The sequence below is a fragment of the Staurois parvus genome, unplaced genomic scaffold, assembly GCF_062004578.1.
Source record: "Staurois parvus isolate SC_StPar_1 unplaced genomic scaffold, SC_StPar_1.0 ptg000249l, whole genome shotgun sequence".
NCBI lineage: Eukaryota > Metazoa > Chordata > Amphibia > Anura > Ranidae > Staurois > Staurois parvus.
The window spans coordinates 3,167,786-3,185,260 of NW_028318045.1; the positions used below are offsets into that span (position 1 = coordinate 3,167,786).

The 17,475-nt window shown below is 44.2% G+C and overlaps 2 protein-coding genes across 9 annotated transcripts in view; one reads left to right on the forward strand and one right to left on the reverse strand.

Annotated features, from left to right (window-relative positions):
* CNOT4 (CCR4-NOT transcription complex subunit 4) overlaps positions 1-14,278 on the reverse strand; it is a 136,111-nt gene extending 121,833 nt beyond the window's left edge. For 3 of the 7 annotated variants that reach the window (XM_089680666.1, XM_089680667.1, XM_089680665.1), the window contains exon 1: positions 14,012-14,278. The gene's annotated coding sequence lies outside the window, so the exon portion shown is untranslated. The remainder of the gene's footprint in view (positions 1-14,011) is intronic. The other 4 variants (XM_089680669.1, XM_089680670.1, XM_089680668.1 and 1 more) reach the window with 2 other exon arrangements.
* A 651-nt stretch (positions 14,279-14,929) lies between these two features.
* The window catches only part of NUP205 (nucleoporin 205), a 92,676-nt gene continuing 90,130 nt past the window's right edge, over positions 14,930-17,475 (forward strand). The window contains exon 1 of one of the 2 annotated variants that reach the window (XM_089680674.1): positions 14,930-15,084. In XM_089680674.1, the coding sequence (XP_089536800.1) occupies positions 15,057-15,084 (28 nt within the window). In that variant the 5' untranslated portion in view covers positions 14,930-15,056. The remainder of the gene's footprint in view (positions 15,085-17,475) is intronic. The other variant, XM_089680673.1, reaches the window with a different exon arrangement.

Here is a 17,475-nt window from a genome sequence, read left to right on the forward strand (position 1 = left end):
GGAAAGTGCATGTGATCAGCACAGGGCCAATCAATGCTGTCCAGAGGGGTTATGTAGCTTCATAGGAAAATCAGGTGAGAATGAAAAATTGTCCTACAAGCTTTAACCAGTGCTCTGCTGGACGCTGATAGAAGTCACAAGACTGCTCTGACTGCTTATGAGAAAAGGTATTTAGCAGTTTATAATTACTAAAATAATTGCATTTCCATGTTCTGTGGGAAACTGGATATAGTGAATGCAGGGTCCTGGGTTTTGTAACACTTTAACATGACGATCGTAACACTTCTAAACTTTGGTGTTTCTTTCTGAAATGGTAACTGGGTGAAGGTGTTGGTGCTACTTGTGTGGATATTAATGCTGGGGAATTTTCCTGACACTCATCAGAACAGAAGAAGTGGCTACTAAAGTCATTAACATTACAAAACAAGTCCAGTTGAATGGGACAAACAGCTGCTAGGTAAACCATGACCCAGATATATGAGAACCTTCAAAACATGACCGAAAGTATTATCAAAGGTAGTCAACAATTGCAACCTATATATTTTAAGACAGGTATACTTTAAGCCCATGGAGTGTTCTCCCTAGCATTATTTTGAAGAGCATTCTCCTCTGAGGGTTTTGCTGGTTGCTGACTTTTCATGTACAGTTCTACTTTAACCACTTGCCCCCCTGAGGATTTACCCCCCCCCCCTCACCAGGCCATTTTTTGTGTTACGGCTCTGTGTTACTTTAACTGACAATTGCACAGTCATGAAACGCTGCACCCAAAATAAAATTTACATCCTTTTTTTCCCCCTGAATTGAGCTTTCATTCAGTGGTATTTGATTGTGTTTTTTATTTTTTGTGCTATATATAAGAAAAATAAAGACTGACAATTTTGAGAAAAAAAACATTTTTGATTTTTTGCTATTAAACATGTCCTGTAAATTTTTTTTTTTTTTTAAATCAAATTTTATCAAATTTACACCAAAATGTATTCTGCTACATGTCTTTGCTAAAAAAAAAAAAAAAAAAAAAATCCCAATACGTGTAAATTAATTGGTTTACGTGAAAGTTATAGCGGCTACAAATGGCGGTATATATACTGAATTTTTTTAAATTTGTACTAGTAATGGCGGCAATCAGCGACTTATAGTGGGACTGCGGCGGACATTCTGATACTGGCGGGAACTGACTTGGTGTCACTGACATCCGCAGTGACATCAATACAGTGATCAGTGCTAAAAAAACAAAAAAACAAAAACACACTGTACTAATGGCACTGGACAGTAAGGGGTTAACATGAGGGGCAATCAAAGGGTTAACTGTGTGCAGGGAGTGTTTTACTAGGGAGCTGTATTAGTGTGTTTCACTGCAATGGCCATCCAGAGCAGTGTGCCCGAGCTGATAGGGAGAACTTAGTAAACAAAACAGTCGTCCTCCCTGTCGGAGATCTTCAGAAATCACTGGCGCCGGTGAGTAAATACCGGCTGGGAACCAGTGATTGACAGCCACGGCTGGCAGCATGGGTAGGACGCACGCTCCCCTACCTGGAAATAAATTATATATATATATGTATGTGATTTTGCGCACCCGTGCCGCCCTGTAGCAGTATTTCTGCTATAGGGTGGACAGGAAGTGGTTAAATAAGCCTTACTCCTAGAAACGAGGAGCTAGAAATGAGCACCAAGAATATGTTCCTAATGGCCAAAAAAACTGTGCCTGTGTCAACATTTTTTAAACTCCTGTAATCAGAGGAGGATTTCTAACAGAAGATGAATCAGTACAGGGGATACAATTATACTGACTAAGTTATATCCCTTGTGCTGATTTTCTGTTTTAATTTTAACTAACTTAGGCTTTAATGTGGCTGCAGCTTTAAATGCTTTCAGCAAAAATCAAGCAATGCTAAAGCTTGCTAACAGTTTGTTCTTAAAAAAAAAAAATAAACACAAAACAACAAACAAAAAAAGTCACTTCTGGCGCTGAAAGAATATGTAAACCCAACATTTCATATTCCTGATAAGTGCCATGTACTTGTATGAAAAAGATTCCCATTCTCTTTGTATTGCTTCCTTTGTGTGAAATCCCTGGTGTTCCTGCCAGTCCCTCTGCTTTTCCCTGGATCAGGATGTCGCTCCAAACTGGATGAAAGAGCCAGGAGGAAACTGGTCAGAGGCGCTACCAAGAGGTCTAAAGCTACTCTGAAGCAGTTGCAGGAATTTATGACAAAGAGTGCCCATTGTGTGCACGTGACAACAATATCACAAATTCTCTACAAACGTGGCTTGTATGGGAGGACTGCAAAAAAAAAAAAAAAAAAAAAAAAGACACTCCTCAAGAAAGGCAACATGCAGTCACGAGTCCGACTGAGCTTTGTCAAAACGCACCTTGAAGATTCAACGGCTACATGGAAAAAAAGGTGTTATGATCAGATGAGACTAAAATGTAATTATTTGGCCTCAACACTATACAATATGAATGGCAGAAATCCAATACAGCTCACCATCCAGATAACACCATTCCTACAGTAAAGCATGGAGGTGGTAATATCCTGTTATGGGGGTGTTTCTCTGCAACAGGAACTGGAGCATTGGTCAGGACACAAGCAGGGGTGTGGACATTTTTTTAAAAACTACTTGTCCAGGGACTAAATTGGGGCCCCAATCTACTTGTCCCTCATTGCAATCTACTTGTCCTCAATTTTTTTTTGTTAACCAAAACCATATTTAAATTGGAGGTGATTTTAGTAATGTCTGGGGCTTTTAAAAACAAAAGGGGCTTTATAGCGACTTAAACGTGTAATATTTTTAACATTGCACTGTTTATCTCCTCCTTCCTCCAGCACCGCACCCGGGGACTAGCAGGGAGGAGAGACCTTGCAGTGTAATTAGCACTGATTGGCTGCTTGTCGGGAAGGGGGGGGGGGGGGGCAGGGCTTAAACTTTATATCTTTCACTGCCAGAGCCATTTTTGCATCTTTTTCGTTTAAAAAATAATTTTAGGCCTGAAGATTACATAAAACCCCCAAACATTATATATGTCCTGAAAGCAGAGACGCTAGAGAATAAAATAGTGGTAGTTCCAATTTTTATGTTGCATGATTTTACCACAAAATTTTAGTCAAAAGTACAAGCAAGTTAAGTTTAGGGCACAAAAACTATTTTTTTGTAAAATATAAAAGATGAGGTTGCAGCGAGTAAATAGATATTCAACTTGTCAACCCTTAAATTTATGCGCGCTCGTGAAATGGTGACAAACTTTAGTACCCTATATTTTCTATAGGTCAACACTTTTAAAGGTCCTTAAAAGTCAGCAATATAGTGTACGGAGGAGGTCTGCTGCTAGAATTATCGCTCTCATCCTTCCGTGTGTGGCGATATGTGACATAAGTATCACAATTGACGGTTTCATGCGTAGGCGCCCCAGGGTGTGCTTTTCGGTTTGTACGTGCGTACATGTGGGGGCCTCAATATTTTTTTGGGAGGGATGGTATGTGCTTGGGTGTAACATTAATTTTTTACATTTTTTAAAAAAAACAAAAATAACCTTTTTTTTTTTCCATCACATAGGGGACAAAGTCACGTGCACGCACACACACGCAAATGCTCCCACATACTGTTAGCTATCTGCCAGTATGGAGTTACAGCCTTTCCGTTAAGGAACTGGATTATTTGTCAGTGACCCAGGAGTGCATTTATCACTGCACTTTTGATCCATTTAAAAAGACAACTTTTAGACTAATAGCTGGTTCATTCATTCACAGATCTCTGTGATATTCAAGTCACTTTTTTTTCATTAAGGCAAAAAAGAGGTTATATTTAGTAGCTTTTTGCAAGGATATTGCACAGAACAGTCCCTTACCTTTTGTTCCCCTGCTGGCACTGTGTCTCCTCCTTTTCTCTAAGTGCCCCCATAGCACACAGTGTGCTGAGGGCACGCTCCCAAGCCAACTGTGTGCATCCATAGAGACACACAGAGCAGCCCAGCCACACCCCATGCTCAAAGGATTTGACTGACAGCAGCAGGAGCCAAGAGCAGAAAGAGAGGGGAAAAGAGCTACAGATGGGCACAGAGCTGGATTGAGAGAACACTCTGTTAAGTGTTTGGGGTAAGTGTTTTAATGCAAAAAAAAAAAAAAAAACTTGTGTTGAGAACTAATTTATTGTGCCTCAGCAATACCCTGGAAAGTTCACCTTTTTTCCTGAAAACGGCAGGACCATTCCTGTGCTCTGAGCCTCCTATATGAATTATCTGCAGTGGGAGATCATCTGAGGTTCTTCTGCCTCTGCTAGTTACACCAGATATGGAGTGAGCTTTGGTGAGTCCACTACTGTGCAGCTCACCATTCTCCATGGTGAAAAGCTTTACTCTGAGGAAATGCAGTACAAAGATCTACCCACTTCTCCTTCATGCATTCCATAGATCTGTGCTCCTCTACCTCTCCTGCTGCTTCTTGAATCTGTGCTCCTCTACCTCTCCTGCTGCTTCTTGAATCTGTGCTCCTCTACCTCTCCTGCTGCTTCTTGAATCTGTGCTCCTCTACCTCTCCTGCTGCTTCTTGAATCTGTGCTCCTCTACCTCTCCTGCTGCTTCTTGAATCTGTGCTCCTCTACCTCTCCTGCTGCTTCTTGAATCTGTGCTCCTCTACCTCTCCTGCTGCTTCTTGAATCTGTGCTCCTCTACCTCTCCTGCTGCTTCTTGAATCTGTGCTCCTCTACTTCTCCTGCCGCTTCTTGAATCTGTGCTTACTTAGCCTCTCCTTACGATTCTTAACCCCTATCCCACCAGTTATTAGATCAATGGTCATCAGGGGCAAAACTCTGGCATAAGTGATCAAATCCTTGCTACTCTACCATGATGGCTGCAGCCACACAAAGGAACAGTATGGAACAAGATACAGTTAAGGCAATAGCGGGGAAAAGAATAGCTGCAGGGAAGACAGTCAATACTGAAGACTAGGTCTTTGCTCTTCTGGACACAGCTTTCACAGTTCAGGTCTCCTAAGTAATGCAAAAGGTGCATTATAGAGCAGGAACCATAAGTTACCTAAATTTACCTTCCTCATGCTGGTGATGCTCAAATGTGCTGGAAAAACTCAATAAAAGTCTTGTACAAGATCAGGTCAATACTTACAAAGAGCTAAGCAAGTTTTCTCTTGGCCTTGGAAATAAGCCTCTCAGACAAAGTAGAAGGCTTTTCTAATAGGATCTGCCGATAGACATGGGCAACAAAGCAGAAGATTCCACGCTAGCTGTAATGGGGGGTGTTGGATAGGTTGTGGGGTCCGGTCCTTCCATCACGTTACACCCTGAATATGGGTGTAACATGTTATGAAAGGTGGATTTCTCCAAGACATTGGCACCTTTTTTTTTCCCCCATCAGCAAAACGCAATAACCCTATTTTTGGAGGATAATTTTTGGCGGCCGATATATCGGTACATCACTAAAACAGACGCCATTTACATCCAGCAGCCCACTGATCTAACAAGGGTCCAGAAAGCTCTGGTTTTTAAATGCAGCAGAAAACAGAACACAAAGTAAAAAAAAAAAAAAAAAAATGTTCGCGTTCAGCAAGGGATCTTTTCATAGCTCCCGTTGATCAGAATGGATAGCACCCATGTGAAGAGGACCCAAGACAGGAAAAAAAGGGGGGAAATCTGTAATGGGGCCCCAGATTGGTTAGAACCCAAGTCAGATTTTACAGCTATTCCCCACTACATCCCAAAAAAGGAAAAAAAAAATAAAGTGTAAAAAGTTTTGGCTATAGATATTCTTTAGTAACAGACTCTGAACCATGACAAGTCATAGAACATCAACATTCTGCATCTCTGTGCAGACCAATGAATACAACATTCAAAGAAAAAGATCTGAAAACAATGCTTGAAAATGGAGCCCCAAAACATACAACTGTCAATTACTAGATTAGCTGGTTTCAGCTGCACAACACAAACAAAATATAGATGGTTTCCCCACAATGACATTAACCGAAAGCCGAAACCCACACAGAAAATTGTCAGTACAGGGGAAAATTTATATTCACTAACTTTTCTATACATACTCTGAAATATTAATGGACACAAAAATATCAACACATGGAGTGATAGAAAGCTCAGCAGCTGATGACATGTATCTTCTGAAATGCAGAACGGTATTACAATAAGCAAAAACTTTTTAATGCAATTAAAAAAAAAAAAAAAAAAAAATGTAAAAAAGCCAAGATCTGTTAACACCTAACTAGAGATCAGGAAAGTAAACTACAGACATCAATGTTTCAATAGGGAATCTAAAAAGAATGCAACAGCCACTTGTAAATCACACACACACAAGCCATGTTAAATATAAGAGCAGTTAGCATGTGTCATAGTCCCTGCTGGTGCTCCCTGTCACCTCTGAGTGTGAAGAAGTCATCCCACAGAACCCACTTTGCCATTTTGGGACAGCCTTGAACAAGTGTCTCCTCCCAAACTCAGGAGCTGATTACATTCTCATTCATACAGCCAGGGGAACAGGACAGAACTATTTGCAGTTACTGTAAGTTGTGTTGAAGTGGTCATAAGACTTTCGGGATATATGAAAGGGAGAATGTAAGGCTGGAGTTTCAGCGGCAACTGTTATTGGATAACTTAGAGCGGACGTTCACCTAACAGGGATTCTCTTCTCCTCCAGAGTTTCCCTTTCAGTTATTAAAGATGCAAACTTTCCAGATGCCTTAGACCCCTTATTCATGCATTATACAACTCTGCAGAATTGTAAACAGAAGGATGAAGGGATCTAAGAAATCACAAAAGCAAGCATTATTAAAGTAAAACTAAACGCTTCTCATACTGCAAATTCCCCCCACAATAAAGTTGTGCAAATACTTTTTAAAGCTCAATTCCAGGTATGATCCTTATTGCATAGTTACCCATGCAAGTATGAATTTTTCATACCTGAGGTACCGCTGTAGAAGGGAACAATCACTACAGCAGTTGCCAATATCTCCTGGGCCCTGTGCCAAGCAGCATCCCTTTTATATAGTGACCACAGGGCATTCCGTCATTCACAGAACACCTTTGATTTTTTTTTCTCTAGCTTTCTCTGATTGGACAAGGCAGCGTGTATATAGTCCAAATTCAATTTTATTCTGACTCAACTCTTGAGGTTGAAAAAGGTTCCCTTTCATCAGGGATTGGTACTGTAGAACAAAATGTGTACTGAGCTCATTATTACGATTGTGCCAGATGCCTGTAAAAGGGGGATCTAAAGTCACAGCATACACGTTCATTTTATATGACACTGTAATAGCAATACAAACAATAGTTTTTAACAAACCACTGTAAGCTTACGCCTCACATTGTGAGTGCTGCCCGTCTGCTGGCCATCTCCTTCAAGTGGTTGTAAGGGTTCAAGGTTTTTTTTTACCTTCATGCCCCCCCCAAATACTTACCTGAGCACCATCACAATTCAGCAATGTGCATGAGAGCCTTGGTTCTCTGGGATTCTCCCTCATCAGCTGAGACAGCACTGGGAGCTACTGGCTCCTGCTGCTGTCAATCACAGCCAATACGCCAATAAAGAAAAATTGGGCAGGGCCGATGCGCAGCTCTGTGTAAATGGACATGCAGAACAGAGGCTCAGGAGCGAGCCTGCTTGGGTACCCCCATAGCAAGCTGCTTGCTGTGGGGGCACTTGGAAGGAGGGAGGGAGGGGCTAGGAATGCCAGAGGACCAGAGAAGAGTAGGACTGGGGCTGCTCTGTGGAAAACCACTGCACAGAGCAGGTAAGTAGAACACTTTTTTTTTTGTTAAATTGCCTTTAATATCACTTTAAGAACAGCAAAGATCGCGGATAGGCTAGGTTTTTATAACAGCAGAGACACTTCTATCATAAATGTCCCCTCTGCCTTTCAGTGGGTAATGTGATCTCAGCTGCACATGCACAGCTCAGACCACATTTACAGCCTGCTCAGTGTGCCTGTGTGAAATCAACTCAGACCAGCCATTCAAGCAGGAAGGAAGACCAGGTGAAGACGGAAGCACTAGGAGAGCCATGACAGGTCTGTGCTGGAGCACTCCGTTTGTCATAATCTACTAGTATATTAGGACTTAAACCTGCAGAAGGGGCTTATTTTTTCATTTTAACATTGTTACAAAGACTTTACAACCACTTTAATGGATTCCATGCATGCTTTGCAGCTCTTTTCTTTGGTTTACTTTTCATTCTTCAGGACTACATATCTCATGGTACACTGCTGTCTTCAAGCCGTTAAGACATCACATGTGGTGTTTTCCCTGTAATGACTCCACCTCCAGAAACTTCTCAGGATCTCTTCAGTTCAGAAGGCAGCCTCTGTGAAATGCGTGACACAGCAGTGCCTAGTCACAAGACATAGGGAACTCGCATCACACAATTCAAGGAAGTTAAAGTGGTAGTAAACCGCAGCTTAAGAAAAAAAATCCTCCTGCAAGGAAATGTCATAATGTGCTAGTAAGCATTGCATACTAGCACAATATGAAGGACTTGCCTTAAAACGAATCCCTCCAGCGGCGAGCTGTCTCCGCTGCAGAGGCTTCCATCTTCACCAGGTCTTCCTCCAGGTTTTTGAGCTCCGGCGTTCTGACTGGCCGAGCTGCAATGAAGGCACTCCCGCGTATGTGCATGGGAGTGCTGGGCCACAGCACAGTGCTCTTAAGGAACGGCAGGGGTATGCCTTTCCTTCAGAGTATGTGCAGGCTCTCACAAGGAGTGAATATCTCCTAAACGGTGCACGTTCAGGAGATATTCATTTTACATAAAGGTAAACTTTATTATAAGCTAAACTGTAAGTACAAATGTAAAAAAAAAAAAGTTTACTACCACTTTAATTCTTCAAAAAAGTTTTCAAACTTATATTACTATAATTCCACTATACAGCTATATTCCAGCTTACCAACTCTTAGATGTGATGGTTGCATTCGTTTTCTTTTATAGACTTTTTTTTCACGTGGTGATCCTGCCAGCAAGTCAGTTATTTCTCAACAAGCTGTCCTGCAGATGTAGCAGTAAGTGGGATAAAACAAACCATTTAAGAGATCTATGGCCATACTTCTCTTCTGGGTCACAGGAATGCGCTGCTTTCTGCACTCCTGTGACCCAGATTTCGCTGACAGCAGGCTAAAGCCCTCTGTCATATACAAGTAATGAGAGCTCTTACTTTACACGTTTATAATATATGAGTGTATTAGATAACTTTCACTGAGCTGGGCACATACTTAAAATAGGGTATTTTGCAATTTTTTGGATTATAAAGCTCTCCATCAGCTGATGACACTGAGCCACTCAAGGCTCAGGAGAGATCCACCAAGATGCCTGTCAGCTGGCTCAGCCTCTCCGTGAGTTGCTGAGAGCCTGAGCCAGCTACTGCTGCCCCCTCCACAGCCCCACACTCCAGTTGGTGCTGGAGGAGCAGAGTGCCAGGTCACGCTCTGCTCACTGAAGACCGAGAACTGAGTGATCAGTGGTTACGTGAGCACTCAGTTCTCAGCCTTAGAGCTGGCATGGGACAGCTGCTGCATTACACTAATGCTGCGGCTACATAGGTGAGGATAGATTTTTTTTCCTCATATCCTGCACTTCATCACTGACAGGGGTGATTACAATGGACAGCTTTAAGGAAAACCTTTAACTCAAAAGGAGAGAAAACGGTTTGCTGCAAATGCTTACAGAATTTAGCTTCAATTTGTTAGTGTATCTAAATCTGCTAATACATCTAACACTCCCCTCCCCAGACAATGGTGCTGTCCAAAGGTGCCCGCTGTGCTCCATCCAGATGGGGGATACTCTAACATAAGACATGTTACTTGCCAGATCACCAAGTGAAAAAAGTCTACATAAGGAAAACTAATGCAGCCACCACATCTAGTGATTGGTAAGCTGCACCACATTACATTTTTGGTTTAGGGTTTAATATCCCTACAATATTAATATATTCTACATTTTGACCATAGATACACTGCAATCAACTGTCATCTGGAGTGATCATACCAATCTTTAGAATTAAAAGTATCAAGCCCTACTGAAGGGTGAACTGGTTGTGGGGGGGGGGGGGGGGGGGCGGCTCAGCCCTGGAAGTTACAAATAAACAGGCTAAACCCCAAAATCCTGTACAGAAAGAGAAGGCCAACAATGAGGCCCAAGACTGTAAAGGGAAGGGGAGGCCAGGAGGCTAAATACCTTGCAGGTAGAGTCTTTGGGGAACATTATCACTGTGACAGAGGATGAGGCCTATGTGAAGATTTGAGGTTATGGGCAGGCAGGATGAGATCTGGAAGCAATGTTTTATCAGTATAAGGCCTGCAAGGTATGAGTAAGGTGCACCATGCAAAGTACAGAGCAAACATCATAGCCTCTGATTGCAGTTGTCAAGGTGCAGCACACGTGATCAGCTATCACACCAGCCATTTGATGACTTGACAGTTCAGCTGAGAGGACAAGCAAATGTGACAGTTATTCATGATATGCCTTGAAAGTAACCGTTCTAAGAAACAGTTATATGGGCAGCACAGTGGATAAATGGTTAGCACTTCCGTCTGGCAGTATTAGGGTCGTTGGTTTGAATCCCAGCCACAGCACCTCCTGCCTGGAGTTTGCATGTTCTCCCTGTGCCTGCGTGGGTTTCCTCCGGGTACTCTGGTTTCCTCTCACACTCCAAAGACATGCTGGTAGGTTAATTAGTTCCTGTCTAAATTGGCCCCAGTATGTGTATGTATGAATGTAAGTTAGGGACCTTAGATTGTACGCCCCTTGAAGGTTAGGGACTGATGTGAATGTACAATATATATGTAAAGCGCTGCGTAAATTGATGGCGCTATATAAGCACCTGAAATAAATAGTTTAGCTCCACTTTATAATTAAAAGTGGTTGTAAACCCTTACATATATCCAGTACAGTGACTGGCCTCAGGTGGCACACAGATGAAACAAATCCTCCTACATAAGTTGTATCTCTTTCTCTACATCTGTTCAAATCCAGGATTTATAAAGCTTGTCTGCGGTATCAAAACACAGAGCTGAAGTCACTCTTTGCAGAGCTCAGGGAGGATAGTTCGGAGAGCTGATTGAAGGAAGGGACACACCCCCCTCCACACAGGAAAAGAGCAGAGGCTGTCAATCACAGGTTGTGTGCTGGAGCTCCCTTCCCTGTCACTTTTTTTCTCTTGGTGTCAGGAAAACCTGTCAAAAGTGATTCATACAGATAGCAGAACGAGGCAACAGACAGAAATGACACTTAGTGCTCTGGATAGAGACAAGTACACACCACAGTGGGATTTGCTTTGTTCATATTTCATGTCTGAGGTTTACAACCACTTTAACAAAGTCAGACCATTAGGCAAAACACTAGTTGCTATGGATACGGCACTTTTCAGTTGCTGCTTTACTCTGTTGTTTTAGGCCAGGGGTCTTCAAACCATGGCCCTCCAGCTGCTGAAGTACTACACCTGGAGGGCCATAGCTTGGAGACCCCTGTTTTAGGCCAAGTCTAGTCATGATCAGGGTGATGTCTGTAGGAAGACTAAAGCTCACCCCACACATTACAATCAGAACATAAAATCTCTTTAGCTCTACCAACAACTTTACAGGTCAAGGGCCCGCCTGACTGGAATGAAAAGTTGAGGTAGGTCCTCATGACACAGCTTTGAACTGTCAGTGTTATGTGTATGGTTAGATTACGTTTTAAAAAGGAACAAAGTACTCAATGCAAAGTATTGCTCATAGAAACCAATCAGAATCAACTGCCAAGGTGGGCAGACTGTTGGTTGCTATGGATACAGCACTTTTCAAGTCAAGTGATATTGTATGTTTTTTTTGTGAAATCTCCCGATGATTCGGGGTGGGGTTGGTTCTGGAGGCTGCCCATGATTTGGGGAAGTTTGTTCGATGCTAGAGGCTGCTGCAGATCACTACACGGGCCTGTGCAGAACTTCAGATCAGGGTCAGGTGTGGAGGAGGATTAGAGACTGCCCATTACCAGGGTAAGGTCTCTGGGGAGAACAGAGAATGTATATGCTCAGAGTGAGGCCTGTAAGGTAAATGGAAGCTGCCTATGATCAGGGTGAGGCCTATAGAGTGAATGGAGGCTGCCTATGATCAGAATGGCATTTATGGTGGGAATGGAGGCTGACTCTGATCAGGGTGAGGCCTATAGAGTGAATGGAGGCTGCCTATGATCAGAATGGCATTTATGGTGGGAATGGAGGCTGACTCTGATCAGGGTGAAGCCTGTAGGGTGTACGGAGGCTTTGTAAGATTAGGATTACATTTGTGGTGGGAATGGAGGCTGCCTATGATCAGGATGAGGCCTGTAGAGCATATGGTTAACGAAGGCTGTGTATGATCAGAATTAATTTTTGGTGGGAAAGGAGGCTGCCTATGATCAGGAAGAGGCCTGTAGAGTGAACAGAGGTTGTCTATTATCCGGATGGCATTTATGGTGGGAATGGAGGCGGACTCTGATCAGGGTGAAGCCTGTAGGGTGTACAGAGGCTGTGTATGATCAGAATGACATTTGTGGTGTGAATGGAGGTTGCCTGTGACCATGGAGAGGCCTGTAGGAAGGATGCCTATGATCAGAGTCATGTGTAGAGGAAGATTGAAGGCCGACCAGGGGGATGCATGTAGGGTAAATGGAGACTGTCTATATTCAGAATGACACTTGTGGTGGGAATGGAGGCTGTCTATGATCAGGGTGAGGCCTGTAGGGAGAATGCCTGTGATCATGGTCAGGATTAGAGGCTGCCCATGATCGGGGGGGGGGCGTGTAGGGTGAATGGAGGCTGCCTATAATCAGAATGACATTTGTGGTGGGAATGGAGGCTGCCTATAATCAGAATGACATTTGTGGTGGGAATGGAGGCTGCCTATAATCAGAAGGACATTTGTGGTGGGAATGGAGGCTGCCTATAATCAGAAGGACATTTGTGGTGGGAATGGAGGCTGCCTATAATCAGAAGGACATTTGTGGTGGGAATGGAGGCTGCCTATAATCAGAAGGACATTTGTGGTGGGAATGGAGGCTGCCTATGATCAGAAGGACATTTGTGGTGGGAATGGAGGCTGCCTATGATCAGAAGGACATTTGTGGTGGGAATGGAGGCTGCCTATGATCAGAAGGACATTTGTGGTGGGAATGGAGGCTGCCTATGATCAGAAGGACATTTGTGGTGGGAATGGAGGCTGCCTATAATCAGAAGGACATTTGTGGTGGGAATGGAGGCTGCCTATAATCAGAAGGACATTTGTGATGGGAATGGAGGCTGCCTATGATCAGAAGGACATTTGTGGTGGGAATGGAGGCTGCCTATGATCAGAAGGACATTTGTGGTGGGAATGGAGGCTGCCTATGATCAGAAGGACATTTGTGGTGGGAATGGAGGCTGCCTATGATCAGAAGGACATTTGTGGTGGGAATGGAGGCTGCCTATAATCAGAATGACATTTGTGGTGGGAATGGAGGCTGCCTATAATCAGAATGACATTTGTGGTGGGAATGGAGGCTGCCTATAATCAGAATGGCATTTGTGGTGGGAATGGAGGCTGCCTATAATCAGAATGGCATTTGTGGTGGGAATGGAGGCTGCCTATGATCAGGGTGAGGCCTGTAGGGAGAATAGCAGTTGTCCATGACCAGGGTGAAGAGTGTGGTGAGACCAGGGGCTGTCTGATCAGAGTCAGCTGTAGAAGATGATGAGAGGCTGCCCATGCTCAGGGTGAGGCTGCCCATGTCAGTGGTGATAACAGTGCAGGGCCTGAGGGAAGAGCTGAGGTTTAGAGGCCCCATGAGCCATGTATGAGGTGGGTGAGGCCTGTGGGGACCCTGGTGAGGCCTGCAGAGCTCCCTGTGGCTGTGTGTTGGGGTGGGTGAGGCCCTGTGAGAAGACTGGAGGCTGTGCACGGGACGGGTGAGGCCCGGTGTGTAGAGTGGAGGCCGCACGTGACCCGGTCAGACCTCCCCTACCCTCCCGGCCGGGCTATCCAAGTGACAGTCACCCCTCTCCTCCTCCTCCCCTCTTACCCTCGCGCCGCTCTCTCTCCAGTGTTGGGCTGGTAATGGCGCGCGGCAGGGGGCGGACCGGCGGCTCCTCCTCCTCTCTGGCACTGTGTGTTTGGGGGGGCAAATAATACTCCCGTCTTCCCCGGTTGGGGGCGAGCTGTGTCACTTGGAAGTCCAAGGGGCTCGTCTGCTCTTGTGCTGGGGAGATTCTTCACCACCAGACGGCCACCACCATCTTACATTGGAGGAGGGGGTGAGATACTCTGTTCTGGCAGCTGAGGGGAGGGGGCGTGAAGTACGCATGTGCAAGACGCCAGGGAGGGAGAACGAGGCCGTAGCATGGCGGGCGGGTAATGACGGGAAACGTAGTCCAGCCTCCTGTCAGACTAAACCCTGACTTCACGGTTTGGACTATAATCCCGGCGTGCTTTGCGTGCAGCAGTTCAATAACTTTGGCTAGCCTTAGCAAACCCTTTCCTAAACGGGCAGAGATCACTCTAGTCAGTCAGAACTTCTATTTAAATGACAGTGGTGTGATTATAAAGTGCACGTAAGTTCCAGCTAAACAAACAGGAGGCTTCCTGCAGTGGCGGATGGGAAAGGTAGTCCGAAGACGGCTAACCTGTACAGTATCAACCGAGGATGGAACTACATTTCCCATGAGAACTCGCGGCCCTGTCACAACGGTTAACGGAAAAACATATTCACAAGTTAAAAAAGAACAGATAATTTTCCATAAAAATCAAATCTCACAGACAATGAAATTTAAAACTAACGGAAAAACATTGTTTTGATAGGGCTGTATAGCTGAGGTCTTATCGGGCATTTGCTTGAACAGCCACGGAGGTCCTGTCACCTTGAAGTTCAGCAGCAGATTATGGAAATATCCAGCGGCAATAAATAGTTTGCTTTACTCGTTGGTCTCGTTCTTTTAGCAGCAGAAATAGGCGGAAGAATCCGCTTTGGTATTATTTTAAGAGCGATTTATCGCAGAAGATTTTATCAGGCATCTTCGAGGACAGCCCCTCGAGAGCCGCGGGTTCCGGTTGGGAGGTCTGCTACTAAGATGGAGGCTCCGTTGGCGGTAAATTCAGGTAAAACCGAAAGCTTGTGTCTTGGGTTAGGGGGGAGGAGAGGTGTTATGAGGACTTGGATCTGCGGGACCAGGCACGACTTCAGCCACTCTTCTGCCGAACTCACGTGTTTCTTCATAGAGTAACGTGGGAATCCAGGCATGTGCTGCCTGTGGTGGAGCTGGCAAGTGGCTATGATTCCTAGAAACACTCCCAAGTTTACAGACTACCCCTTCCCCTTTGAATATTTTGTATTACTAGCCAATGTCACAATAAAGTGCGATTTAAAGGATCACTCTCCTCCAAAATAATGTCTTACATTTAGGTGGAGACACGTAGTAGGGGGCAGAAGCCACCAGTTCCCTTTCCTGGGGCAGCATCTGTACTTTCACCTCTGAAGTCTCACTCCTCCAGTTGCATTCCTCATAGAATACAGTAGGAGACGCAGGAGGGAGTCCACTGGTGGGCCAGAAGATACTGTGCAGTAACCAAGAGTGTATGTTACCTGAGCATTTCATATTCCTGATATGTGCCTGCTGTACCATGTACTTGTGTGAAACAGTATCCTGTTCTCTTTGTAGTACTTCTTTTATGTGAAATCCCCAATGTTCCTGCCAATCCCCCTGCTTTCCTAATAAAAACTGACCACACTAGACAGAGCACAGCATGGGCAGTTTTCTGGCTGTGCTGGAAAGACAGCCTGCCTGTCCTTCATTGGTCAAAACGTGTGCTGACACCCCCTTCTGCACATCCATTCACTGGGAAGATTAGTGCACTGGTGTTTCTCTGCTTCTTGCTGACACACCTTCCCCCCCCCCCCCCCAATGCTTTTTTTAAGTTGACCATGGAGCCTGTCTGCAGCCTGAGGAAAAAATAAACAGACATTGCATGATGACCTTCCTTAGTCTTCTTAAAATGTTTCCAAACCCACAACAGTAAAATCAGTCTGTATATGCAGTAAAGCATGCTTGTTATACTCAGTGTGGAACCTATGGGGTTAATTCTCCGCATTGTGTGAAAAGACTGTTTGATCCTGATTTCTCTAATCCTCCCCTTATTTCAGTGTCCCCCTTTTATCTCCTGATAAGACATAGCATGTGGAGACACTCTCCACATGCTCAGTTTGGTGTGTATTGCTAGAGAGGTTTTTTTTTTCTTGGGAGAGTGCATGTGATCGGCACAGGGCCAATCAGCACTGGCATGACAGAGTCAGGGGTTATACAGCCTCACAGGACAATCAGGGGAGAATGAAAATGCCTACAAGCTTTAACCAGTGCTCTGCTGGACACTGATAGAAGTCACAAGACTGTAGTCTCTATATGCAGTAAAGCATGTTTGTTATACTCACTGGAACCTGAGGGGTTAACCCTCTGCACTGTGTACAAATTCTGTTTGATCCTGTCTTCTCTGATCATTCCCTTCTTCCACTGTCCCCCTCTTATTTCCTGATAAAATTTATCTGTGGAGTCACTCTGCAGTTTGTTTGTTTTGTTTTTTTGTTTGTTTTGTTTTTTTCTTGGGAGAGTGCATGTGATCAGCACTGGCCAGGCAGAGTCATGGGTTATGCAGCCTCACAGAACGATCAGGGGAGAATGAAAACTCCTACAAGCTTTAACCAGTCTTCAGCTGGACACTGATAGAAATCACAAGACTGATCTAACTGCTGATGAGAAAAGGTATTTAGCAGTTTATACACTGCTCAAAAAAATTAAAGGAACACTTTTTAATCAGAGTACAGCATCAAGTCAATTAAACTCCTGGGATATTGATCTGGTCAGGTAAGTAGCAGAGGGGGTTGTTAATTGGTTTCAGCTGCTTTGGTGTTAATGAAATAAACAACAAATGCACTAGATGGGCAACAATGAGACAACCCCCAAAACAAGAATGGTTTTATAGGGGGAGACCACTGGCATTTTTTCCCTACTCTTTTCTGACTGTTTTCACTAGTTTTGCATTTGGCTAGGGTCAGTGTCACTACTGGTAGCATGAAGCTCTTTGGGGTCTCTGCCTACTCATTGGCTGAGACATAGCAGTGTGAGCCATTGCTGTTACAGCCAGTGAGGAGGGAGTAGAGGGCGGGGTATTAGACACACAGGAGAGGTTCGGAAGCAAACACGCACAAGTGCCCCCGGGAACCCGAGAAGAAGAGGATCGCGGCTGCACTGTTCAAAACCATTGCGCAGAGCAGATAAGTATAAAAAGTTTATTTGAAAAAATGAAATCCAAAGCAATACAAAGAAAACAGGATACTTTTCCATACAAGTACATGGTACAGCAGGCACACATCAGGAATATAAAATGTTCAGTTTACACATTCTTTAATATCGCTTTGAAGAGACCGTCTTTGTAACTTCAAAATTGCAAGTAAAAGCAAATAAATATCTAGTATTTTAAGGCTTCATGCACACTAGT